The sequence below is a fragment of the Columba livia genome, chromosome 18, assembly GCF_036013475.1.
Source record: "Columba livia isolate bColLiv1 breed racing homer chromosome 18, bColLiv1.pat.W.v2, whole genome shotgun sequence".
In the NCBI taxonomy this organism is placed as follows: domain Eukaryota; kingdom Metazoa; phylum Chordata; class Aves; order Columbiformes; family Columbidae; genus Columba; species Columba livia.
In genome coordinates, this window is record NC_088619.1 from 2,080,153 (window position 1) to 2,106,894 (window position 26,742).

Here is a 26,742-nt window from a genome sequence, read left to right on the forward strand (position 1 = left end):
GTTCTATCATGTCAGAATCAAGGGGCCTTTAATTTCCGTTACTGACATGTGGCTTTCGCAGAGGCTTAAAGCTCATTTCAGAACTGCAAGCGCAGCAAGACGTGGTCTCGCAAAGTGTCTTGTTGGGAATGGCACTGGCACCTCTATCTGTGCAGCCCCAAAAGCATCAGCACCCCGACAGGAGTGGGGTGCATCAGCAAAACATGGGGTGATGTGGCACCGGCTTCTCACAGCTTTCAGTCTTATGCTAGCAGCCCTGTTCAAATAACCCCCCAAAATGAAGAAATAGATTAAAAAAAAAAAAAGCAACCTTTAAAAAAAAAAGTAAGCAAAACAAAACAAAGAAGGTGTTTAGCTGTGAAAACTCTTTGCTCACCCAGAGAATTAGTTATATCAAGGGGATGGGCTGAGCTGCAAAGCTGCTGAATGCGATGCTGACACATTTTACTAAGCTGCGATGGACACGAAACAGCCGCCCGCCACCTGCTCCCAGCCCTTTGTGAATGAGAAGCCCCAACTGCCTCTTCCCACATCCCCTCCTGCTCCGTTTATCTGGGAAACGCTGAAATGTTGTGTTTTCCTGCAGGGGAGCTGCCGGTGGCTCCCAGCCCTGGGGACCTGGTGGGGAGGTGCAGGATGTCCCCTTATGTCCCCTTTGCAGGGCACAGCACGTTAGGACGTGGTGGTGGAAAAAAAAAGTACAGGAGTCTGGTTGTGCTTTGGGTTTGCATCTCTGAAATGGGGATTTGCACTGAAATATTTGTGCAGCTGAGCAAACTCAGGGAGGAAAGTGCTGGGAGCTGCAGAAGGAGGGTGTTTGGATATCACCACTTGATTTCTCACTCACCATGGTGCTGTAGGTGTGTTTGGGTCCTTCAGGAGGGGATGACCAAGCCAGACACAGGCTGGGGATACTGGGAGAGGTTTTGGGGTCTGTTGAGGGCGGGTGAGCCCTGTCTGGGGCCAGGCAGGCTGACAGGACAGGTCTACCCCAGAGGAGGAGCAGGGAGAGACAGCACCAGGACCAACCCTTGTCCTGCACCCCGTGCACAGGGGTGATGGGGCTGAAAGCGGGGGCTGAGCCCAACCAACAGTCCTGTGGGGCAAAGACCGGTGGTGTCCACCCCATCACACCGGGATAGATGGGACCTGGACACCACCCCACACCACAGGTGCCAGGTTGTTCCCCATCTCAAGGGGGGCTTCACTTCTGGTCTTTTGGTCTGACTCTGGCATCACCTTCCAAGGGCAGGTGACTCCAGGCTGATCCCCTGCAACCTCACAGAGATGGATGAGAGGGTCCTGCAGGACAGGGAGATGCTTGTGTCCTGGGACTTGGGGGGTTTGTACCAGAAGAATGTGGGGACAAATTCTGCATCACGTGTGTATCTCCTGTCCATGGGCTCGAGTCAGTGAAACCGCATTTAAAGTGCTCCGGGCTCCAAATGAATCCTCTTCTTCCATCTCAGTCTGTGTTTCCTTCCTCCCGTCCCTTCCCCAGCCTTTGAGCTTGGCTCTGCTGTCACCATCCCCCAGGGAACTGGCAGCCCAGCAAAGCTTCCCCGAGAGCCTAAACTGCTGAATTGTCACTTGATGGGCAAGACCAGGGTATTTGCTTGGCATTAGGGAGCATTGAAATAATACCCTGTAGTATCCCCTCTGTGCACTTTGGCTGAGCAAGCAGTGATCTTACAACACCCCCTCACACGCGCAGCTCTGCTCACCAGCAAATGTGAACTCAAGGCTTTGGTCTAGGAAATTTAATCTGCCCTCCCAAAGAACCCCTGGGGGACCCCTAAGTCACCCAGGAGGCATAAGAGCTCTCCACATAGGAAACAAAGGAAACAAACTGGGGCAAATCCCCCACCCATGTGGATTGCACTGGCGACGGGTGATTTACACTGATTTACACCAGCTGGCTCTGGCCACACCAAGTTCAATTTAAACCAGCTGAGTCTCTGGCACAACCCATGGGCTTGGGAGGAAAAGAAAGATAAAGGGAAGGCAGAGAGGGGCTGTGTTAGTAAAAATCAGGTTTAGACCTGGGCTGTGGGTGTGTGTGTCTTGAGCCACACACCTGCTTTCAGGTTTGTACCCAGGGAGCAAGCAGAGGCTGTGGGAATGGGGTGTTGTCCTGCAGGCCTTGGGGTGAGGATGGATGGATGGTGCCCCATCATCTCACAGCCTCCCTGGCTGGGAAATGATGCTGGGATGGGTTTCTGGCAGGTCTGTAATCTCAGGCAGGCTGGAAATTCTGTGGCAGGAGCACAGGGATTAAGAAAGCTCAGATATGGCCAGGGAGGTTTCCATGGGGAGAGGTTGCTGAGGAGACTTGGGGTTGTTCTTGTGAGTGAAGTCCAGAGTGATGATTTCTATCTGACTGCTGTTTTGTGGGGTTAGAAGAGGATTTGTTCTTGGTGGGCTCTGCCAGCTTGGCTGATGGAGACTTTCTTGCAGGTCCCAGGGCTGACCCGTGGAGCATGCAGGTGGGAGCTGCTTTCCACCCCTGCCTGTCACTAGTGCTCAGAGCCAGCTGCTCACCAACATCTGTCTGACTTGGATTTGTCCAGGGGAGGAGAAATCCGCAGCCGGAGCTCCCAAGCGTTGCCCCTGTTCAGTCGCTTGCTCCCTGGCTGTCCTGGGATCAGCGTTTTCTGCAGAGGGATGAGATGCAACAGCAGTGATAAATACCTAGAGTGCTCTGGGATTTCATGCCAGAGGAGAACCAGCATTAGGATTGCTGTAACTCTGTCAGTGTCCCGAAAACACCAGCAATCTGCAGTTGGGCAGAATCATGCTGCTTAAGCAGCCTGATGATTTGTCTACCATCAGTCCTTGCTTCCACCAAGCAGGTGAGGGGAAGCCTCTCCAGACTGTTAGGTTGCCATACACACACATTTATTTCTCTTACAGACTATTTCTTCTGTGTTGATGGCTGGGAACATCTTACCAGTGAGGTGGATCAGGAATACTTCTGTTCCATGGGTTTGGTGACACCAAGCAGGAATGTGCCACTGCACGATGGCATCTCACTGTGTAGGCATGGCTGGGGCTTTGCTAGTGGATCTCTTTCCTCTAAACTATGGCTTTCATGGAATATCCACTCCTTTCTAGTGCACTTATGCTGTTTCTTGACAGCATTGTGATGTTCAGGGTCACATTAGATGAGGAAAGCCAAGAGAAGGCATCAGCTGCTGGAACCCCTTGGCCATGGGCTCAGCTGCTGGGTTTCCAAGGGCCCTGGGCAGTCAGAGCTGGGCAGGGATCTTGGTCATGCATCTTGGAGGAGGAAGGTGCCCCGCTTCATATCACAGTTTCTACTTTTGGCCCTGGCTAGGTCATACTAAAACAGTGTGAAGACGTGTGTTACTGTGGATGGTCTCCTGAGGAACAGGAGCAGCAGAAGGGCAGGAGGATGGTGCTGAGATGAGGTGACTCTGCCTGGCTGTAGTGAGAGGGGCTGGGACATACATGGACCAGAGTTGTCAGTGCTGTGGTGCTATGTGATGAGATGTGTGGGTGTTCAGCTCTCTGGGTTTCCTTCTCTTGTTTGGTTCCCTGCTTGAGCCGAAACAGAAGCTGCTGTTTGGCTCTGCTGCTGACAGAAGGTTGGGTTTAGGTCCATGAGACCTCCTGAAGCATCTGCTTCCCCCGCAAGGAAGCACCCTATGTTTCTGAACCCCCCTCTCAGCCCAGGAACACCTGCAGTACTGAGGCTGATGAGCTGAGAGGGCACAGAGCAACCGGTGCAGCATTTCTGGAGACCTTGGTGCCCTCCTTGCCTGGGCCGGCTTAGAGCATCTACCACTGGAGACCATCCTCCACCAGGGCCTGCTCCCAAAGCTGGCCTCACACAACAGTCCCTGCGTATACAGCAGAGCTATGGCTGGGAAATGCTATAGCTGTGCAGCCATGTCCCAGCTATGTGCCTCGGTTTCCCTTGTGTGAGCTCCTCCAAGACAGAAGTTTCTTGTATGTGTTCCTGCCGTCCATAAGAAATGGACCTGGAGCCCTGCTGAGGCTGTGGCACATGCCACCCAGGTGCATGACACAACTGTGCTCGGTGGGATGCTGCACAGCTTCTCCCCCGAGGTTTCAGGTCATGGTCCACCGGTGAGTGTGTACAGGAGTCTGGGGTATTGCATGGGTGGTTCTGCTCTGGCACTACCAACATGGCCTGGGGCAGGACACTAGCACCCTGTGTCACCTGGCCATGGGTACCAGCAGCATCCCCTGTCTGTCTCGCGGAGCCCTGGGGCCTGGCTGGGGCATTTCAGCAGGTTTTCACACCTGGTCTCCAGTGGTGGCTTTGGAGGAATGATGAGCAGTTGGCTGAGGTGGCAAGGCCCAAGGACTGTCACTGTACCATGGCCAGACACGTCCCATTTTCCCCCAAATATGGGATTTCCATGGTGCTGGGTGGTTCTCTCTAGCATGGGCATGGGCAGCGTGTCCACGAGCCAGTCCTGATGCTGGTGTGGAGTGGCACATCTCCATCCACTGTGGCATTGCCTGGCCCCGGTGACACTGTGATGTTCCCAGTAGCAGCGGGAGGGTACCAACCGCACGATGCTGTCCCGCTGCATCCCGCATGGGAGCGGCATCCCCGGGGCAGGGCTCAGCATCATCCCCACAGCTGCCTGGGACCGTGGCCCAGCTCCAGCCCTGCCAGCCCCGGCGATGCTGCCAGTTTGCCGTGCCAGCGCTCCCGCCTGCCCGCCGCACCGGCCGCTGCGCTGCCCGAGCAAATCCAGCGTGTCCCAGCAGTAGGGGCCCATTAGAACTGCAGTGTTCCTACTGGGGGTATTTTATTTGCACACTTCAGTAGAGTGGACACCAAAAGGCTTTGCTAATGCTTCATGGGCTGCTAATTTCCTCTCTGACCTGCATTGTCAGAGGGTGACCCCAGCCCGAATCTCTCGGCAATGAATGCCAAAGGCTGACACCAGCCCGGGTTAGGGGTGACAATGGGGCCTCTGTGGGCTCCGGGCAGGCTCCAGTTGGGAGCTGGAGAACAGGGGGAATCTGTGTGGCTCTCAAAAGCTCTGGGTGGCACAATAAGGGAGGCCCAGGGGTCTCCCAGGAAGACAGAGGCGGCCCGGGGAAGCCGGGCTGGGGGAGGCGGGCGGGAGGATGGTTTCCTTTGTGAAAAGCTTTCTTTTAGAAAGGAAGGTTTTTCTGAATGCCCCCTTAGACGACCCAATCGGGGCCTGGCAGATGGATATCACAGGCAAGCTGCTTATTCATGGCAGGCTGCAGCTTTGAGCTGTCCCCTCCCTTCCCCCAGCCTTTTATTCATTCTAAGGCTAATTTGTTTTGTTAATGTTTTCTTGCCCTCCCCCTCTCTCCTGTGCAGATTGTGACTCATACTGCAAAGCCTCCAAGGGGAAACTGAAGATCAACATGAAGAAGTACTGTAAGAAAGACTACGGTGAGTTGCCCAGGGACGAGTGGTCGCAAGGGGATGCAGAGCAGGACTATCTCCCTCCCGGGTGTCCCCAAGGCCACCCAGCCCAGGGACAGGTTGCTGGCTGGGTCTCAGCCATGCCCAGCTTTGCTCTGCAGCAGCTGCCTGTGCTGGGGTGTGCACCGGGAAATTTGGGGTGTAGCTTTTTAGGTGTGGAAAGAAATCCCTGGGAGGGTGATGCTCGGCAGAGCAGCAGTGCAACGTGTTGCTTGGAAAATTGGTCCCCTTGCAGATGCTGAGACAACCCCCAAATCAGAGATCATAGAGTTTTCATCCCCAGGTGTCTTCTGGGTTACAATGACACCATGTCCTGCCTCTTCTCACTGTGCTGTTGGGTGCAGTGGCTTTTAAAAATGGTGCTTTGCTGTGGGGACAAGCAGCAGGTGATGAATCCATTCCTGGGCAAGTTCAGAAAGTGATGCAGCCCTGGGACGAGCCAGGGAAGCTGTGGGATCCCTGTCGTTGCTGGTACTCAAGGTCCTGAGCATCCTCCCACGGCTCCAGCTCAGAGCAGTGGCTTGGAGCTGGTGCATCCTGAGCTCCCGCTCCAGCTCTCTGCTCCTGGAATTGTTTTTAACATGGGTCCGTTCCCAACGTGGTCACCTGTGGGTCCATGGAGAAGGTGCTTGGGAGTGTTTAGAAATGCTGCTAAACACATGTAGGGGCTGAAAATTATATCACACACCTCCCTCCATACTGTAGGCAGAGACAGCAAAGTATCTATGGGAGGGAGTGAACACGAGCCTTTGAGTTTGAGACAGGGTTGGGGAGTGGGTTGGGTGTAGGTGAGCCTGGCTTAGGGCTGAGTCTGGTTTAGGGCTGAGCCTTCAACATGTGAACAACCAGGAAACTGTGAGTTGCTGTGGGGCAGGATTTAGTACCTGCCAGGGCTGTGATTGCCCCAGGGTCTGCCAGCCCTTCCCCTCCACAATAGAGGGATACATAAATATATAGATATGTGTATGCATGCATATATATATGTATGTGTATATAATATGGATGTATTCACCAAATTACCAAGGAAAATAACAAATATCCCATTCACATCAAAGCATCCAGAGGTGGAGATACCTCCTCCCTCCTCCAAACACGCTCCCAGCAGCAGCTCAGCATGTATGGGAAGTGTTTGCAAGAGCAGAACGAATTCCCATTTAACAACCCTTCCCCGAACAAGGCGCTTCCCAGCGGGTCCATCCGAGGGATGCTCCGCGCTGCCTTTGTGCTCCGGCACCTCCCATGAGCCCAGGCGGGGAGGAAGGGGGCTTGGAGACAAATGTTTTATTTGCATTCCCATTTATTTTTCCATTACCCACGTGGCAAAATGGTTGTGGAGGGCACCCCTCAGCATGGATGAGCTGCCAAGGCTGGGGGCACGCTCATGGTCCCCATCCAGTGGGGCTGCACTGGGGTCTGGCCAAGCTCAGACTAGCTGCCGGAGGATCAGCAGACATTGGAAAGGCCAAAAAAATGCCTTTTCCCTTAGAGAAAAGGATTTAATTGCACATGAGAATGTCACTGCTAGAACGTGAGGTTATTAAAGACAGGAGTGGGGCTGATCACCAGGCTATTGACGCTATTTGGTTTCTAGAGGGTGGATTCTCTGCTGGCTAATAAGGTGCAAACCCGTTTCCTGCATGTGTATCCCTGCATTTTCGCGCTGGGTTCTCCACCATCTCCTAAGGGTTGAGCACAGGCTGGAGTGTTTGCTTTCTGAAGATGGGGGAAAGCAGCTGCTTGATTGCAGGAAAAATTATGTGTCACGATCCGAATTGGCCCTGGGAGTTCAAAGGATGGTAGGGAGGAAACAAAGGCACGTGCGTCCCCCTTGAACAAGCATTATCTTTCCCTGTGGCTCTCGGGGTGAGGGTTACAATGTTTTGATGGCAGCAGCACTTGGGTCTTGCTCAAGGGGTGGCCCCAGCATGGTTTCACTCCTCAGCTTATCCAGTCTCACCAGGGAGACGGTTTTTGGCCATCCAGATGAAAGCTTGTGCTTGTTTGGGGTTTTATTGAGGCTGTAATGTGGGTTCGTGGGCTTCAGCAAACCTTGGGGAGATGCAGGCAGCTCAAGAGCTCTCTGGGACAGGAGATACCCTGGAGCAATGAATAGGGGGGGCTGGAAAGAGCTTTTCTCATCTCTTTTATCATGCAGCATCACTTCAGCAAAGCACAAGTGAGCCAAAGCCGTTTGCCAGGGCTGGTTTGGGGTGAGGGGGCGCAGGCTGTCCCAGCGTGGGAACTGGGGTGCTCCCACCTGAACCCCTGGCCCTGGGGTTCCCCAACCAGCCCCATGGCTGCAGCAAATTTGCCTTTTCAGGAGCAAACAAGCCCAGCGAGGCCGCGGGGTGAGCGTTGGCGTGGCCGTGCCGGGGCAGCCCGGGCTTTCGGCAGGGCCAGGGAGGGGAAAAAAGGGTTGAGGGATAATAAAGACTTTGGGACTGACACCCCAGCAGGAAGCCAATTAGGAGGCTCTTTTCCTCACCGCTACGCCGGCATCGCTGGGCTGAATGTCCTAAAAGGCCTTAATTAGCTAGAGCAGAGTTACTTCTCCTGGGCTCAATCGGGAACCGATCATCCACCCGCACGCCTCAATGGGGCTTTGTAGCTCTCCGCTTCATTCAGCCATTCAAAGGAGATATTTTCCCTTATTTATTTTTATCTATTTGTTTTTGTTGGGTTTATATTTGTGTGTGTGTGTGTGATGTAGTGGGGTTTTTTTTGGTTTTGGTGGTTTTTTGTTGGTTGGTTTGGTTTTTGGGTTTGTGGGGACTTTTTGTTTGTTGGTGTTTTTTTCCTGAATTTTGAATCGGGCTGTTTTTGCAAGATGGGTTTTGCTGCACATATTTGGAGTTACACGGGGCATGGGGAGGGCAGGCTGGGGGTTTGGGGTGGGGGAGTCAGGCAAGAACAGACACAGAAAAGCTTTTCCTGGCTTTATTTTGTCCGTCTTGGGGAGTGCAAAGGGTCGCTTGGCTCCCAGAAAAGCAGGGGCAGAGCAAGGGGGTTTGGGGCAGTTAAATTTACCCCAGGGAAGCAGGTGGGAGCCCTGGGGATGGAGATTCCCCCATAGCCCTACAGGAATGGAGATTATTCTATTAGAGCAGGTGGTGCTGGCCCAGGGGATGCGGGAGCATCCCTCACCCGGGTGCTGCTGTTTCAGCCCCACTTTTGGGCTTTGCCCAGTGCCTGTGGTGTGTGTGGTCTGTGTGAGCAGGATGAGCAGCTGCGGGAACAGAGCATGAAGCTTTTTAATCTCCATTTTGCCCCAAAACCTGAGCTCCTCACACTGCAACAGACCCCAATCCTGCACAGGTGATGCTGGAGCGCTTTGCTGGGTTCCAGCACCAGCGTCGCAGCTGCTGTCCTTGTGCCCTCCCCATGTCCCCAGCGCAGCATCAGGAAGGGGACGGGGGCGAGGAGCGGGATTCTTGTCTGAAAGGTGAGATCATCTGCGAAGTCTTCACTGAGTCACCCCTTTTGTCGAGAGGAGCTTGGCAGGGGCTGCTGGAAAAAAGTAAAATGTGTTTTCAAAAGGCATCTTGAAAAGAGAGAAGGGGGAAGAAAAAATCCTGAATCCCCAGAAAACAGCCGAGGGGATGGAGACGCACGGTCCCGTCTCACCCCCAGCCCGCAGCCCCTGCCGCTGCCCAGGGGGTGCAGAAATCCCGCTCCCGGAGCAGGGAAGTGCTGAGCAATCCCTCCCCAGAACTGCGTCCCCGGGGAGGGAGCGGGGCAGCGAGGGGTCCCACCCAGGCCAGCCGGGATTTGAGGTCGTAAATCTTCAATATTAAACCAGTAGGAAATTGGCAGCTGGAGGCAGGCAAAGCTGCTGCCAAATAAATTAAAGATTTAAAAAAAAAAAAAAAAAAAAAAGAGAAAAAAAATCCCATTTTAACCCTTTACTCCAGCAAGGAGCCAGCCGTTCCCAAACCCAAGTGGTGTCAGTGTCACCTTCTGCTGCTGGATGGAGTCAAATCCACACAGGCTCTGCTTGACTTGTGCAGCAAAAAGGGACCCGAGCCCATGGGAAGCCCCAGCTTAGCCCAGGATGCCTGTGTGCGCACTGCCCCGAGCACCTGGCTCCATCTGCCCGTGTCAAAGACCCTCTTGTCCCCCGCAGCAAACTGCTCTGCTCCCCCTGCCACCCCTGTGGGGTCCGTCCCCGGGGTCAGCGCAGTGATGTTCCCTATTGCTGGAAGCCCCACAAAGCTCCAGCTCCTGGGGTCAGGCTAGTGCACAGGATGCACAGTTTTGTCCATGCAGCCCCATCCTAGGTCAGCTTGGCAGGAGAAACCTTGAAATCAGGAGATTTATCACAAACCTCAAAAGCATTTGACTCTTTTCATGGCAATCTCATGATTGTCAAGCCCCTGACTCATGGTCTCTGAATGCTGCGAGGCGCTGCTTTTAGTTAAACCTTTGCACGGCTGCCCTCAAACATGTTGTTTTGAGGTTTTGGGGTTGGTTTTTGTTTTTATTAACATCAAATCATCCACCCCTGTGCTTCCATCTGTGGCATCCAGCCTTCAGGTCTGTCTTGTGGCCGGAGGCTCCCAGCTGAGCCTCAAGGAGCCGGGCAGCATCCCTGGCCCAGAGCTGAACACCGGGGGATGCAGGAGGGCACCAGGGACCCCCCATCCCCTCCTGGGGACCACTCACCTACCTTCTTCTTAGGAAGCAGCATAATGTGGGGAGACACTTGAATGCATCAGCTTGGTTGCTGTGAATTGTAAGGCACCATTTGGGTGAGATCTGGACTTCAGCAGCTTTGGTGTTGGGTGGGATGTGGTTGATGGGGCAGCCCTACGTTCTCACCCAGATTAAGCACCTTCCTGTCACCCTTCGAGCCCCCATCCCCAGCTTTCCATGCCTGTTCAGATGACTGGGGCTTTTGGGGAGCAGAGCAGGGTGCAGAATAGCAAACCTGGAGAAAAATCCCTGATTCCAGCCCCAGATTACCTGCAGGGCTCAGCTTCCCACTGCGTGCAAAGCACGAGGAATCCTGGGGTGAGTTCTGGGCCCCTCAAGCCAAGAAAGGCCTTGAGGTGCTGGAGCGAGTGGAGAGAAGGGAACGGAGCTGGTGAGGGGCTGGAGCACAAGTGTGATGGAGCGGCTGAGGGACCTGGGGGGTTCAGCTGGAGAACAGGAGCTGAGGGGAGACCTTCTGATCTCTGAACTGCCTGAAAGGAGCTTGGAGCCAGGGGGGGTCGGGCTCTGCTCCCCAGGAACAAGCGCCAGGAGCAGAGGAAACGGCCTCAAGTTGTGCCAGGGGAGGGTGAGGTTGGATTTAGGAACAATTTCTTCCCCAAAGGGCTGTGGGGCATTGGAACAGGCTGCCCAGGGCAGTGCTGGAGTCACCAGCCCTGGAGGGTTGGACAGACGGACATGAGGTTCTCAGGACATGGGGCAGTGCCGGGGGGGGTTATGGTTGGACTTGATGATCTTGGGGGTCTCTTCCAACCAAATGATGCCGTGATCCTAGGACAACCGTCGCCCCTGTTACAGCCTGTTGTCTGGTTGTCCCACAGACACATCAGGGCTGTTTTTCCTGGGATGCAGTGACAGGGACAGTCCCGAGTCCCTCAGCCTGGGTGCCGGGGTGCAGTGGGTGCAGCAGCAAAGCGGGAGCAGTTCAGCATGGCACAGGCAAAGCTGAGCTTTGCCATAGGAAATGGCAGATGAAGGACAACAACAAGCAGCAAAGCCAGCTTTGGAATGGTGGGACACAGCTGAGCCCCCAACCCAAAATAACAGAGGAACGGAAAGCTTCATGAGAAACAAGTCCCTAAACACCTGGGATTCACCCAGAGGAGCCACGTTAGGTGCTGCCAAAAATTCCTCCTGGCACCTCTCTGCACATCCCGTGTCCCTTGGGAGATGCTGGAGACCCCCACCCCAAAACACCCGGCAAGCCAGCGCTAAACCTGGGCTCTGCAGCCGGGCTCAGGGGAGCTGCGTGTCCTGGAGGCAAAGCTATGGGCAGAAACTCGCTACCGGGGAAGGCAGCTGTGGCTGTGCCAACCGAGCTTCGCCGAGGCTTTCACTCCTTCCACTTCATTAATAAAAGGCGAAAAAACATAAGAGACGGGGGCCTTGACATCAAAAAAATACAGACTGTGTACTTTAGAGCAGAGTTTCCTGTAACCACCTCTCCCCGGTTCCTTTTCATTCATTTTCTCCATTTGGTCAGTGTGGACCAGGCAGGTCAAAGGTTTAAGCTTTTTTGGAAAGATTTGTTTCCAAAAAATAAAATATTGGCTAATCTTCCCATTTTGTTACCTTCGCTCCAGACTGGGAAATACACGGTCAGAGCTTTGGGCTGTTTTTTTCTCTCTCTTTTTATTTTATGGGAGCATTTGGCATCCGTGACACCCTCTGAGAAAAAGAAAAAACAAAAAAAAAACCCACCCAAAACACCAAAAAAAAACCCAAACAAAAAAACCCCAGCTCTATATATTTTGCAACATGTTAAAAAGCCTTGCTGGGCTGCAGAGCCCCATTTCCTTCCATAGCTCAAAATCAGCTTGTATGTGGTGGTTTTAAAGCGAAGGTGATGCTGCTCCACCGCTAATCCGGGGAGGTAAAACTGGGTTGTTACAAGGCCAACGGGAGAGCTTTGCCTGGGTTTTTGTTGAGGGTTCTTCTCCGTCTGATAGTTTATGCAATTGTGATGGGACCTGCCAAGGTCTGGCCAGACGGCAGAGGCAGGCAGGGGTTACAGCTCACCGGGCATGGAGGGAAGTGGCATAAATAGGGGGAAAAGCCTAAAGATTTGGTCAAAAAGCACTTTTTGGTTGGACTGTGCCTGAAGGCTCTTGCCAGGGTCGGCATGGCCACCCAGGTTCTTCCCTCTGTCTCTGGTGGGGATTCCTCATCCCACGGTCAGCAAACAAACCCGGGAGGGCTGGGGAATCACTTCCCGGTGAAGATATTTTCCTGGAAGCTGGTTGTCAGGGAGGGGAATGTGCTCGGCCTCCCCGCAGGATGTGACCTTGGCCAACTGCTGCTCCCATCCTCCTCTGCCACCCCGGCGCCGTGACCGACCGACATCCAGGAGCTGCCTCCAGGCTTGTGCCTCCTCTTCCTCGCCACGCTTGAGGGCCAAAGGCTCCCTTGCACACACAAGGAAAGTGGGTCTCCATCCCTCCCTGTGGTTTGAACCCAAGCCCACAGATGTCACCTGGAAAGGGCACAGTGGTGCCTGCTACAGGGGTTGAGGAGGAGGATGGGTGGCAGTGGTGGCCACCTGAGCTGCAGCTGCCCCATGGGGCAAAACCACGGTGGCTCCAGGGGCTTCTGAAATCAGCCATGAGCAGGGTCTTCCTCTCGAGGATACTGGAAGCAAACCAGTGTCCATCGCCATCCCAGCATCCTTGTGGACAACCCCATGGAGAGTCCTCCCCTGCCCAGACCATGATGCCAAGTCACACCAACCATGGGCCACCACTCCCACATGGATGCGGGTGGGCGCAGGGTTGTGGCGCATGAACCATGCTCTGGGGAAGAGCAAGGGCTCTCACCAGGTTTTCTCAGGAGTTTCTCTACACAACATCAGCCATAGGCTTGGAAAACACCATCCTCTTTGCTATTCCTGTGCTTATGGATCACAGTGGTCCTCTCATCTCAGTTTTGCTTTGGGACCTTGTTATCTCCCGGTTATCTGCTGGGACACCCAGCTCACCAGGCTACTGTGTACTAAGATGTCCCCTTGAAGCCCCATGTCACTATTCAGCATTCACAGAGTCCTCCGGACCCAGAAGTCAGGTTGGACACTGCCACTGGCACGTCCGTACAGTGTCCGAGCCCTAACCCTAATAGCTCTTTCCTACCTCCACGTGCCAAACGACTGGAGATGTGGGTCAGTCCCTGTTTTCTCCAGATTTTGGCTCATCTTCTCTTAAACCCCGCCTCGGGGTCCTGGCACTGATGCACCAAGTTGCCCATCTAGTGGGTATGGGAGGGCTGGAGGGGCAGCCCATACAGCCCATACAGAATCCCGTCCTCTGCCTGGAGCACATGCTGCTTTCTGGACACGTGGTCAGAAGAAAGCTTGTCCCAGGTCCTACGGGGCAGCCCGGGGTTGTAGCACTGACGATGGGGACAGTCACCTCCCTGCCTTGCCCACTGCAATACCCTCTGTGTGCACAGAGCCTCTGTCCCCTGATCAGGCCACCGCCCCCGGGCTTTATTAATTGTCCCTGTGTTAATTGCTTCAAGGGAAAAGGCAGACTCCACTGCACAAATCCACCTGATTTTTGAGTATGTTTTCCGTTGCTTTAAGAGTTTGCAGTTGCTGGGGCAGATGTTGCTACACCAACAGCCCTGGGGAGCTGCTCCATCTGTGCTTGCTGCACAACCGCGTCCTGGCAGATAGAATCATAGAATCATTTTTGTTGGAAAAGACCCTTAAGATCATCAAGATCATTAAGATTAAGATCATAACCTAAATCTAGCACTAACCCATGTCCCTGAGAACCTCATCTCTATCTGCTCAACCCCTCCAGGGCTGGTGACTCCAGCACTGCCCTGGGCAGCCTGTTCCAATGCCCCACAGCCCTTTGGGGAAGAAATTGTTCCTCACATCCAACCTCAACCTCCCCTGGTGCAACTTGAGGCCATTTCCTCTCCTCCCTGGGACACAGATGGTCCAGTGCTCCGTTAGCCCTGCATCGCTCCCAGCACAAGGAGTGCCATGGTGGGGTACAGCTCCCAGGGCTCCTCCACGCTCCGTGGTCCTTAGGCAGCCATGGCCATGCTCATCAGGGACCCAGAGCGCCACCTTTGTGGCTGAGAGCTGGAGAGCATGTCCCGAGCCTTTGCTGAGAGCCTCTGCCACCAGCGCCCGCTGCTCTTGGGTGTCTGGGGACAGAGAAGTTTTTGTGCATCCACCACCCTTTGTCACTCTCCCCCAGCCTGGGCTTAGGAGACAAAATCCCATTTCCTCACACAGCCTGTTAGGTAAGGCTTGAAATTCATTTTCTCCCTGCCAGCTCAAACCATAACATCTTTTCCTCTCTTGCCTTGCTTTTTTTTTTCCAGCTGTCCAGATCCACATCCTGAAAGCGGAAAAAAATGCTGACTGGTGGAAGTTCACAGTCAACATCATCTCCGTCTACAAACAAGGCAGCAACCGGATACGGCGCGGAGACCAGACCCTGTGGATCCACTCCAAGGACATTGCGTGCAAGTGTCCCAAAATCAAACCCATGAAGAAGTATTTGCTGCTGGGCAACAACGAGGACTCTCCTGACCAGAGCGGCATCATTGCGGACAAAACCAGCCTGGTGATCCAGTGGCGGGATACGTGGGCTCGGCGGCTCAGGAAGTTCCAGCAGCGGGAGAAGAAGGGGAAGTGTAAGAAAGCCTAGAGGAGGAGACGGCACCGGCGCGCGAGAGGGAGAGACTGATGTGCATGCTGCTTGGCGTGGGGCTGGGGCGGGCAGGGACCGGCGACGGGGGCGGCGGGAGGAACTTGGCGCTGCTGGAGGGACATGGGGGGATCACGGCTGTGGGGCTGCTGGGTTTGCACCTCGTATTCCAGCAGAAAACGAACAAAAAAGGCAACAAAATAATGGCACACGTGGATATAAAACAAGAGGAGGGTGGGTATGGGCGTGCGGCACCCAGCGCCCCCCACCTTCTTTCGGCTGAAGAAATCAGAGGCACCAAACTGCCTTCCAGCTGCTAACATCTGCTGCTCCCAAAGCGTGGCACGGGGACATCCAACCTGTAAGAAACTAATCAATGGCAGTGCTGGAAGTTATCCCCCGTCCCCAGAAATGTGTATTCTCAGCTTAGGTTGAAGGAGACAGTTACTGTAGAGGAAACTAAACAGAGGCTTATCGCCGAGGACAGATCTGAGGATTGACTGATGGGTTGTTTGAAGACTCTTTGGTACCCGACAGCTGTAACCGTCACCAGCTGTACGACACCCAGGGGCAGGTGAGGTCTCCAGCTGTGGCGATGCGCTCATCCCAGGTTAGCGAAGAGGAAACCACATTAGTGGGCGACGTGGGCATGACTTGGGGAGTGACTCCTCGCCCGGCCCCCAGACCCCGAGGAGCGCTGCCCCCACCGCGCCGACGGAGTGTGAGCCCACAGGATGCCCCGGAACCCTCCCAGCCACCCCTGAACAACCAGGACCCTCAAGGAAACACAGAGACTCTGCAAGAAAATAGGTTGGGATCCAGTTCTTGTAGGTGCCTTAGAAGATCTTGTCCATTGCAGTCCTCCAGTCTCCACCATGGCCACCCCTGGGGACTTCCTTCATGGGTTTGGTCCTGTCTGCCACCCCGAGCAGAGAGAGGAACCCCCAGGTGATGGAAAGTCTGTGCAGGTGACAGTGATGTCCTGGCTGGCAGAGGTTTCACTCCCAAACTCAGCTCTCCCAAACCCACACCAGCTCTGCTCAGCTCCCTCAGGTGCTGCCGCTCCCCAGCAGCCCCGCAGAAGGTGACCAGCTCCCTTGGGAGACACAGGAGGTGCCGGGGACTGTCCCACGGGCAGCGGGGCCAGCGCAGAGCTCTAAGGTTGGCCCAAGGGAAGGGATGAGCAAGTGTGACCCTCCCAGAGCTCCCCAAATTGCTCTTCTCCTTCTGCTGGGGGTGAAAACCAGCAAACGTACAATTCCCCATTTGTAATTGCTGCCTCACCGCCAGCTCACAGCCCGTCCCCAGCCCGAGGGCTGGTGCATCTGTCCCCGAGACACCCCATGGGCAGGACTGGCTGTTATTTGTCACCCAAACGTTGTGTCCCCTTGCCAGCTGGTCTCCTGCCACGGTGGCCCCGGAGGAACAGGGCTATCTGAGTTCTCATAGCTGGGGTGGAAAAGAGAGGCAGGGAGGGCAGGCCGGGTACCTGGAGGAGAAGCAAACATTAGTCGCTATGAAAAGCAAAACCTCCCTGATATTTTTCCTTTTAGGAAACTTGGAAACATCCATTTTATGACATTTTCCAGTGGTTTTGCCTTGTTTTATAGCAATTGACAATATTTATGTAATGACATAAACCGCCATAAAGCAAGGCAGCCACGTAAATAGGTGTTAAGTGGAGGGCTCGCAGGGACGCTGCCGACACCAGCCGGGGGGACCGAGCTCTGCCGAGTCCCCACTACCACCATAAGGCGCCTCCAGAATTAATCTGGATATTAGGAGAGAAATCCCACCTGGGACATCACTCAAGCCCCCAGGTCCATGTTTTGTCCCCGTAAACAGAGCAGACCTCGTTTTCCTCACTTCAGAGCTCAAGGGAACTCAAGTCACCAACTTTTGAAGGATAAAATCTCATCTCAAGTGTCTAAACAGAGGCTTAAAGCCCCAGAATTAGGCCTGGATGCTCTCCTGCAGCAGCATCGACTGATGCCAGGGACACCCCGCAGTGGCTGGGGACAGCTTGTCCTTGGGTTAGCCAGGACGCCCTTGAACCGTGGGTGACATTCCAACGGCCTAAAAGCCACCAGACCCAACCCAAAGCCATGAAGACGAGACCAGGGGATGTTGGGACTCAGGAGCTGCCCACCGAGTGCTCTGGACACCCCACGCTCAGTCCAAGCACAGCCGCCCTCGCCAGCACAGCCTTGACACCCCCAGACCCTCCTGGGCCGAGCCCCAGCCCCTTCCTCTTCCCACCGGTTTGGGAGGCTGCAGAAGAAAGACCCCCCACGCCGTCCTATGGCCAGACCCCTCCAGGCACCGACACAAGCTGGAAAATCAGAAGGAAACAGAGTTTGCACAAGACGTGAACCGACTCGGAGCCCACCACAGGCAACCTCCCTGTCCCTGTCCCACCAGGACCCACCGCACCACAACCCATCATCGCTCCAGGACCCCATCCCGTGACCCCTGTTGAGGTTCTGTGCTTTCCAACATGCTGGAGAAGCCCCTTCGCTCCATCCACTGTCCCCAGTGCCCCTCGCGCTCCAGTGACGCTGACCCGCGGGAGCAGCTGGTGTAACGGGCGCACGGCCCCGCTGGGGACGGCAGAGCTGCTCCCTTCTCGGGGTGCTGGGGGATGCGACTCTTCCCGGCAGCCGCCCCTTCTACAGAACACGTGCCGGGGGACACCTCTGCCTGCTCACCTAAGGACGGACAAGGTGTCACCCCTAAACATCACCCTCCTTGGCCGGGTGCAGCTCTCGGGGTTCCGCGCGTTACACCCGGGGCAGGACCAAGGTCCATGGGGCCGGGGCTGTGGTGCCACCTGCGGCACCGGGAGCAGCTGAAATGCCAAAACAATCCTCGCCCGGCGGTGGCACCTGACAGGTGTCATTGAGTCTCGTGTCTGTTCGTCCTGTGGCGTCCGTCCCTCGCCCCGCACTCCCGCCTCCTCCCCCCTCACAAAACCTGTGTTTGGTTCGGGGTTGTTTGGGTTTTTTTTTTGTTTGTTTGGTTTTTTGGGGTTTTGTTTTGTTTTTTTATTATTTCTGTTAATATCTTGAACTGTAAATGTTGTTTAGTTATGACCATTGCATACTGCTTTGGGCAATGTTTCTTTACAATGCATACTAATATATTATGGTTATTATATATGAATATATTTAATGACACGTGAAAAAGTTGTGGATTTTCTTATTGTTTTTCCAAGTTTTGTTTTGTTTTTTCTCTCTTTTTTCTTTTTTTTTTCTCGTTGTTTGTTTGTTTTGTTAGATTGGCTGTAATTGAACCCGGAGGAGCTTGTAACTGTTCAGCACCCACTCGGTAGAACTAAAGTCAGAAAGCAGTTGAATAAACTCTTGTAAACTGTACGACTCTCCAAAATCTCTGCTTCCTCCCACCCGCGGGCCAGCGAGGTGACACTGTCCCCTCTGCCTCCCCGCTCTCTGCCGGTGTCCCCGGGGCAGCTCCGGGGTTCTGCACGGCTGTTTGTGACCGTCAGCCCCGTGTCCCAGCAGCGTCCTCCCCCGGCCACACGTCCCTGGGGACAGCGGGGTCCCCGCAGGCTCATGGCGGGTGGGACGGGGGTCCCCGCTGGCACCCCCGGGCTGTCCGTGAGGAGCCAGGTCTGTCCCCAGGTCCTTCCTGCACTGCCAGAGGACACTGTGTCCCACAGAGGGACAGAGCCGGGACACAGCGAGACCTGCGGGACCGCGCGCAGGGCGGGTGGATGGGGTGGGCAGATGGGACAGCCGGACCCCAGGGCCAGGGGAGCAGCCAACCCCACTCCAGACCCGTTTTCTGCCCCATCCACATCCGCTTGCAGCCCCGGCCCCTCCTGCACATCCGCCGTGGGGGTCTGGGCTCCATCACCCACCTCCCGTGGACACCAGCGGTCCCGGGTGCCACCAGCCCAGGGGATACGGTGGCACTGGAGCCCAGGCAAGAGCTGGAGGGACAGACACCAGGAAGCTGGAAGTGGGGGGGGCTGAGTCACAAAACATTTCCAGAGAGAAAAATACAGCAAAAGGTCTCACAAACTGCTGAGGGGTCAGCGCGCCCGACCCGCGCCCTGAGCATCGCCGGTAATTTATGAGTTTGAAAACACCTCAGGGGTCAGAAATCTCAGATCTTTATTGCGGAGACAAATGGGTCAGAAGTGCCACCACCTCTGCTCCGGGGCTGTCGCCTGCGGCTCCGCAGAGAAGCAAATGGGTTTCCCAGTTCTCCTGGCAGGCAGCCGGTTGCCTGACGATGACACGGTGGCTCTGGAAAGAGGGGAAAGAGCCGCTTCCCACCACGGGCCGGACCCGGAGCGTTTGCTCTGAGCCGGGACAGCAGCGCGCACAGCTCCACCTCCCAGCCAGCGAGTGTGACACACCAGCTGCCTGCCCAGACCACCTCTGGCCTCACGTGGGAGCTCAGGACTTACCCAGGGCAGTGGGCACAGTGCCTCTAACACATCGAATCACGGAACCACAGGATGGTTTGGGTTGAAGGGCCCTTCCCAGCCCCCCAGTGCCCCCCCTGCCATGAGCAGGGACATCTTCAGCAGCTCAGGGTGCTCAGAGCCCCGTCCAGCCTGGCCTGGGATGTCTCCAGGGATGGTTCATCCACCAGATCCTCCTCCAGCACTTGTACTTTTGATGAAGTAACAACTGGAAACAGGCAAACTCCTGAGCATGTCATCTGAGAGAGAAATAAAGGAAACGTGAGGAAGGCAAAGCCTGGGACATCCCTCCAGGTGGGCAGGAGGGCGATGGGAAAACCTCCCCTTGGAGAAGCCACCACAGGTACATGACCCCACAGCCCCATGGCACAGACTCGATGGGCACCTTGAGCATCCTTCACCCTGCACTGGGCAGGCGACAGCGTGGTGAAACCCCCTGGACCCCACGAGCCGGGCTCCCCAAAACCACCTGGACCCCCTCAGCTGGGCTCCCAAAACCACCTGGACCTGCTGAGACAGGCTCCCCAAAACCGCCTGGACCCCCTGAGCTGGGCTCCCCAAAACCACCCGGACCCCCTGAGCCGGGTTCCCCAACCCCCTTGCTCAGTCAACAACCCCCGGCTCTGATATTTGAACGTTCCTTTTCTCTTGGTGGGGCTGGCACAGAAAAGCTTTCCACAACGCTGCCAAATCCACCTCTTTTTTAATAAAACCACTCACCCACACAACACATTAAATGTTACCTAAAGGGCACGTCTGAGAACCCCTTTGTTTGACATTTCAGCAGAGCGAAGCCTCGTGTTCCCACCTTTCCCAGGCACTGACAGAAAAATGTGTTTAAGGACCCAACAGGACAGAAAACATCTTTTTAAAGCCTCTATCAGAACAAAGTCACCACCACACACTGATCGCGATGAACTGCGCATCCTGGGAATTCAAACAAAGCCCTATTTCCCTCCATAAACGACGGTTTTAATGAGAAAGCCAAGCCTGTAGTCTCATCTCAACAAACGGCCGGTTATTCTCGTGCTGTGCCGAAGGCCCCTGGGCCGGGCTGGGCTGAGACCCCAGCGCAGGGCGGGAGAACAGCCCCGCGCAGGACCCGGCGCCGGCCCCGTCGCACAACCGAGTTCCCAACGCGTCCCCATTGCCGCCCGTGATTTGTTCCCCGCTGGAGCAGCCTTGCTTAAAACTCTGCTGCTAATCCGAGATCAAGCAATAAACTAATCAAAAACCTGTTGTGTCTGCTTGAAAACTGAGAGAACATAAAACTTCGGGGTATTTTTTCCCCTCCTTTGAAGGCTGCAGGGTGAAGCAGCACTCCAAGGAAAAGCAAACAGGCAGAACCTGGGCTGGACTTTTGAAGACTTCAAGGATTTTCCCCAGTGAAGCACGTGGAGACGTGTGGAAGACTCGGCTGCATCCCGGCCACGGGCATCGCTGTCTGTCCTCCACCGGCAGAACATGGTATGAACGTCTAGTTCCCCAGCGCGAAGCTTAAGCCTGGACTTCCCACCTTGGGCAAACCCCAGCGCTGGGCGGGCAGAGCAGGAACGCGCCGGAGCCCCCGAGAGCGGTGAAAGCAGATACGGCACCGGCTGGGGAGGAGCCGCTGGGCGCGGGTCCGTCAGGAAATGGGTGTCATGACACACATGAATCTGGCAGGAATCGCTTTTTTCCTGCTCCAAATCGCCTCTCAGGAAATAGAAGCGCTGGAGAATCGTCTGAGTGGAACACGAGAGGGTAGGAAACAATAAAAACCCAGGCAGATAAGTTGTATGTAAATGGATTGGCTTTTATTCAATATTTATTGCTCGCTCTATCAGTTCTGAAATCAAACTGGCACATATAACAAAATAATGATTTTCTTGGCCAGAAGCAAACATTCAGTACTTCTTTTTCATTAGTTTTTGAACAGGTAATCCTTCCTCTCAGCTTTAACAGCATGTGAAAAGTTATGAAAGAAAGAAACAGACCCCGATGGCTGAGATTAGCAGGTTAATGGCAGAGCACATGGGGGGACACAGGGGGCATATGGGGGGATGTGGGGGGCACATGGGGGACATGGAGAGCACATGGGGGGATGTGGGGAGCACGTAGGAGGACATGGGGAGCACCGTGGGGGGATGTGGGGAGCACGTAGGAGGACGTGGGGAGCACCGTGGGGGGACGTGGGGAGCGCAGGGTCCCATGCGCTGGGGTCCCCGCTCAGACACCCCAGACCTGCTCACGGTTCTGCTGTGATCTGTGACACCGAGAACCCTCCCCAGGGGCCGGGCCCCGAGCCGCTCCCAGCGCTCCCGTGCAGCCCACGGGTCCCGCGCCCCGCAGGGCTCTGCGAGCAGCCCGATGCTGTCATTCCCAAAAAACAGTTATTCCTTGATAAAAAAGCAAGAGTTTTCCTTTTGAAGGAAGGCATCAGAAAGCAGAGGAGTGCCACCGCTGTGCTCCCAAACCGCACCTTTACCTTTATGTTAGTATGTTAAGCCCTTGGGACAGCGACCGCTGGGGGTGAGCGGTGTGGACGGGCAGGCGGCCCCGCGGGCCCATTGAGACGAGCGCCCGCTGCAGGGGCAGCCGCGGCTCCAGCGCCACGGGAAGGCGGGACAGCGTCCTCGGCAAGCTGGAACCCTTCGGATGGCGCCGTGCTCTCCGGCTGCGCACCGCAGGAAGGACGGACGTCTGTCAGACACAGCTTCGTTCTCATGTTGTCGAGTTTATTTAAAACACAGAAGGCCTTTGCACAAAGTCGGTCTCTGGAGTTCCCGCAATCAGCTGTGGGGCAGCAGCTCCCGGATCCACGTTAATGTGTCGGCCAGACAGCGACCACGGCGATGGCAATGAGCAGCAGCACGATCACCACCAGCATTCCTGGAAGAGACGAAACGCCGTTAAGGTTGCTGCCTTCTCCAAGAACTGGTCTTTTGCAATGAAATTCTCCCTCGCGGTCCTGCTGCTCCTCATTTCCCGCCCGGCAGATCCCGCACGCCCGTGACCCGGACTCAGACCCGGCCTTGTAGAGCAGTTCTTGCTCTTCCTGACCCTTCAAACTGACTTTTTGTAACAGTGCCTGCAGGCCATCTTCCTACTTAAACATCTGCCTTGCGCAGATTAAGGGATATGTTTAACTCATGGCAAGGCCAGTTAAGCTGTTCTAGAATCCCCCCGTACCATCCCACTGGGGCAAGGGATTATTCCGAAGGAAATCCAAATTGCATCAGGAAATTGTTTCCAATACAAACCATTCCTGCTCTCAGACAAAACTATTTGCAGAGCAAAAGCAGGGCCTTCGGGTATGTGCCTAGCTTGGGAAAACGAAGATCAACCGGCATTAGGAGAGTCTAACAGAGCTCTGCCTAACACGGCTCCGCGCTGCCCCGAGCCGCGGATGCACAGAAGTTCTTGACTAACACAATCTTACAGAACTTTATGACCATTTTTTTCGCTCTCTGCAGGAGGATGGCGTTAAAAAAACATGTTACGGATCGCACTGACGACTGATCCAGAAGCCCGGCGAGCAGGTTTCCTCTCTCGACTAACGGACAGCACCACGGCCAGGCGGCCGGGGATCACTCGGCTTCCCCTTTCTGGGGAGAGCTCTCCCCCCGCTCTGCTCTGGCTGGGAGCAGGAAATGTTCCGCTGACCCCCGTGATCCCCCGCGGATCCGCACACACGTCCCCGCCTCCGAGCACCTTTTATCAGGAGCCCTTTGGTTCAGGATCGGCTCCGCCGCCCGGCCAGAGCTGCGGGAACGCGCCAGGGCTGCCAGGGCGGAAAAACGCCCCTCCGCTCGGTCTGCTCGCAGATGACTATTACTCAACCATTTACAATATTTACAAGTCCAGCTCATGGCAATTAAAAAAGGATGTATTAAAATAAACTCCTCTTTCCAAGCTGGAAAAGGATATTAGACGTTGCTTTTTGTAAATAGTGTCATGTTTTCTGTGCAGAAACTGTTTCTCTGCCAGGGCGCCAGGATTTTTTTCCAGGGAAGTAAGAGTTGCCACCAACAGTATTTTCTTCTCTGTTAAGCGCAGTTTAAACCATTTGTGATCTGAAGGGAGCTGGGGCGATGCTGCTGATTCCAGCCTTTCCCTGCACAGAGAGCCAGCGGCACAGAACGTACATCGCGTGGTCTTCAACAGAGCCAGACGCAAACAACCTTCCTAAATTTGCTTAAATCGGGAAGAAATAAGATCTGATAAAGCTGCCACATTCAGATTCTCTGTTACATTTTGCACTGGAGGGTAAATTTTAGAGAGTGCAAATCCTTAGCACAGTTTCAGTGTGACCGAGTTTATGGACTTCAGCAATTAAGAGACAACCGAGATCAGTTGCTTGGAAAATACTCTCTAGGTGTGAATTAGTAATGATACAAAGTGGAGTTAATGGGGCGTAATTATTCTTTGACAACTCGCAAGAAAAGCTGCACATAAAACCAGAATTATTACCCGGCATGAAGAGGGGAAGGTGGGGACTAATAAAGTATCGCTAATGGGCAAGAGCAGAGCAAGCAGGAAACTTCAGAGGACGCTCAGGGCAGCAAGAGCGGGACGGCAAAACGGAATTAACTCCGTTTTATTCCTGGAAAGAGACAGGTATTAAAAACCTGGAGCCGCTTTCCCGTTTCCAGGAGCAGCGGTGGAGCGCGGTGCCGATGGCGCGTGTCCCATCAGCAACCCGCCGCGTCACCCGCTTATCTGATCCCATACCCACAAACAGAACAGTGGCATCGCCTGGCAATAGCACGCAGGTTTCAAAGCTCCTCTTGCATGATAGAGACCAGATGTGACGCACATTTTCCGCTCCCCCCTGTACTACAGAATAGCAGATTTGAAGGACGTGAAGCTTTTAAACTTGGGTGTCTCGCGCAGTACAACATGCTTTCCTAACAGAAACCGCGGATGGGATCTGACAGCAATTACGCGCTCTGGATTCCCTGCCTGCTTTGCCTTTTTTTATTCCCCAAGTCCTGTGCAATATAAATATTCCCCTCACCAAGAGCTGCTCAAAGAAAAGTGCGGGAATCAAAGCCACTAACAAAGTAAACAGCAACCAGAGAAGAAAAAATACAAGATTCCTGCGCAAAAGAAAACAGTGACAGGAATGCAAATTGGAAATGTACGTCCGGGGAAAGGCGGGAAGGGAAGGCAGCAATCTATGTGCAATTACAGAGCAGTTAATTAAGGCAGGTTGGAGAAAGTGCGATGCTGTTGAAGCCAGTGCTGTTCCAGCCCGCCCCGGGGCCACTTCTCAGCCGGGTTTTGGGGCTCGACGTGCGGCAGGACGGGGGTCCCGGCACTCGGGGTGCTGTGCCGGGTTCTGTCCCCAGTGTCACATCAGCTGTTTCTCTGCTGTCACGCCATCCTGACCCCCTGGTCCCTGGGCAGCTGGGGGCTCAATACTCCAAACCTAGCGAAGCCATTTCGAATCAAAAAAAAGATCAAATTTTGAGACACAAGACAGAAAGAAATGGTTACAAATATAAGTAATTATCTCCAGGTGGCTCTTCAGTCCGTCTCACCTGCCTTCCAGCTGTGAGACCAGAGGACCTGGGGTCCACGCTGTCCCCATCTCAGCCCTTCTCCAAGTCCCAAACCTATTGCCAGCTGGGGGGTCACTGGTTTGGGGTTCACCATGGACACCCCTCCCACCGTGTCCCATTCGCTCCTGCACAACTTCCCGGCTGGAGTCCACATGGACATGCAAACACCTCCTGTGGGCTGGGCGTCTCCGAGATGATTCTTCACCCCAGTTTGCACCACACGCTCTGTGTAAACGCAGCGGATAACGGCTGAGGACTCTCATTCCCTTGCACCTTTTCAGCCAGACAGTAACCAGCCTGCCCGGCCGGGACCGGGCAACTCCAGGGTGTAAATTCTCACTAGAAATACCCTGTTTCCCCAAAAATAAGAGCTACCTCAAAAATAAGCCCTAACGTGATTTTTCAGGATGCTCAAAATATAAGCCCTACTCCAGAAATAAGCCCTAGTAACAGTTCATTAAAAAGTCAGTTTAAATAGTATCCAGGCAGCTATACGTGTAAAAAAGTAAAATTAATTGGCAATAGAATGCAGCAGGACAGACAGACAGACCCTTCACCGAGCAGAGCAGAGACCTGACGGAGAACTGCCAGCTGTGCTGCCGATGTGCCACGAGCAGCAGACGTGGACAAGAGGGGCTGGTTTAATAAAGCAATAGTGCTGGACAGGAGAAATTGGGGCCAGTGGTTCTTAAGGAAATAGAGGCACAAGAAATTCACAATGGAATTCAGGGTTTGGAGAGTTATGATGATGTTCCACAGTGTGATGACATTATATTTGAATAAATGTTGATTTTTTTCTTCAAGAATAAATGTAAATTGTTGTTCATGGAAAAATAAGACGTCCCCTGGAAATAAGCCCTAACGTGTCTTTTGGAGCAAAAATTAATATAAGACCCTGTCTTATTTTTGGGGAAACAGGGTGAGACCTCACTTAAAGCCCACGCTCCCTCCTGCACTGCCAGCTGTCCTGGGCAGCCACAAACACCAGTCATGCAGATGACCAGTCAAATAAATCACTTTGTTTCCCTCTCGTCAGCCCAAGCTTTGCTGTTTTCCCATCACAGAGACCCCAGACTGCAGCACTGCGCAAACGTGGGACACGGCACATCCCTGCTCTCAAGAGCATCCCCCTGCTCCAGGACATCCCCCTGCCCCATGACATCACCCTGCTCCTGAGCATCCCTGTGCTCCCGAGCATCCCCATGCTCCTGAGCATCCCCCTGCTCCTCAGCATCCCTGTGCTCCTCAGCATCCCTGTGCTCCTGAGCATCCCCCTGCTCCTCAGCATCCTCCTGCTCCTGAGCATCCCTGTGCTCCAGAGCATCCCCCTGCTCCATGACATCCCCCTGCTCCTGAGCATCCCTGTGCTCCCGAGCATCCCTGTGCTCCTGAGCATCCCTGTGCTCCTCAGCATCCCCCTGCTCCAGGACATCCTCCTGCTCCTGAGCATCCCCATGCTTGTCAGCATCCCCCTGCTCCTGAGCATCCCCCTGCTTCTGAGCATCCCCCTGCTTCTGAGCATCCCTGTGCTCAAGAGCATCCCTGTGCTCCAGGACATCCTCCTGCTCCTCAGCATCCCCCTGCTCCTGAGCATCCCCGTGCTCGTCAGCATCTCCCTGCTCCTGAGCATCCCCCTGTTCCCGAGCATCCCCCTGCTCCCAAGCATCCCCCTGCTCCTCAGCTTCCCCCTGCTCTTCAGCATCCCCCTGCTCCTGAGCATCCCCCTGCTCCTGAGCATCCCCCTGTTCCAGGACATCCCTCTCCTCCCGGTACGGAGCCCACGCTACAGCACGTTACAGCCTCCATGTCGCTGATGAAATCCTGGACAGGCTGCAAAACTGCGAGAAGAGAGAAAATAATTAACATTTCTAGTTTGTAACTTCATGCAAGCGCAGGATGCCATGTACT

The 26,742-nt window shown here is 54.6% G+C and overlaps 2 protein-coding genes across 4 annotated transcripts in view; one reads left to right on the top strand and one right to left on the bottom strand.

Annotated features, from left to right (window-relative positions):
* NTN1 (netrin 1) overlaps positions 1 to 18,209 on the top strand; it is a 99,984-nt gene extending 81,775 nt beyond the window's left edge. The window contains exons 5-6 of the mRNA XM_005515319.4: positions 5,357 to 5,431; positions 14,507 to 18,209. Of these exons, the coding sequence (XP_005515376.3) occupies positions 5,357 to 5,431; positions 14,507 to 14,835 (404 nt within the window). The 3' untranslated portion in view covers positions 14,836 to 18,209. The remainder of the gene's footprint in view (positions 1 to 5,356; positions 5,432 to 14,506) is intronic.
* Positions 18,210 to 21,062: 2,853 nt separating this feature from the next.
* Positions 21,063 to 26,742, bottom strand: part of STX8 (syntaxin 8) — a 107,307-nt gene continuing 101,627 nt past the window's right edge. For all 3 annotated transcript variants that reach the window (XR_010466947.1, XM_065034407.1, XM_065034406.1), the window contains one exon: positions 21,063 to 22,159. Coding sequence is in view for 2 of the 3 variants with exons in the window: in XM_065034407.1 (XP_064890479.1) it covers positions 22,092 to 22,159 (68 nt within the window). In the remaining variant the exon portion in view is untranslated. The remainder of the gene's footprint in view (positions 22,160 to 26,742) is intronic.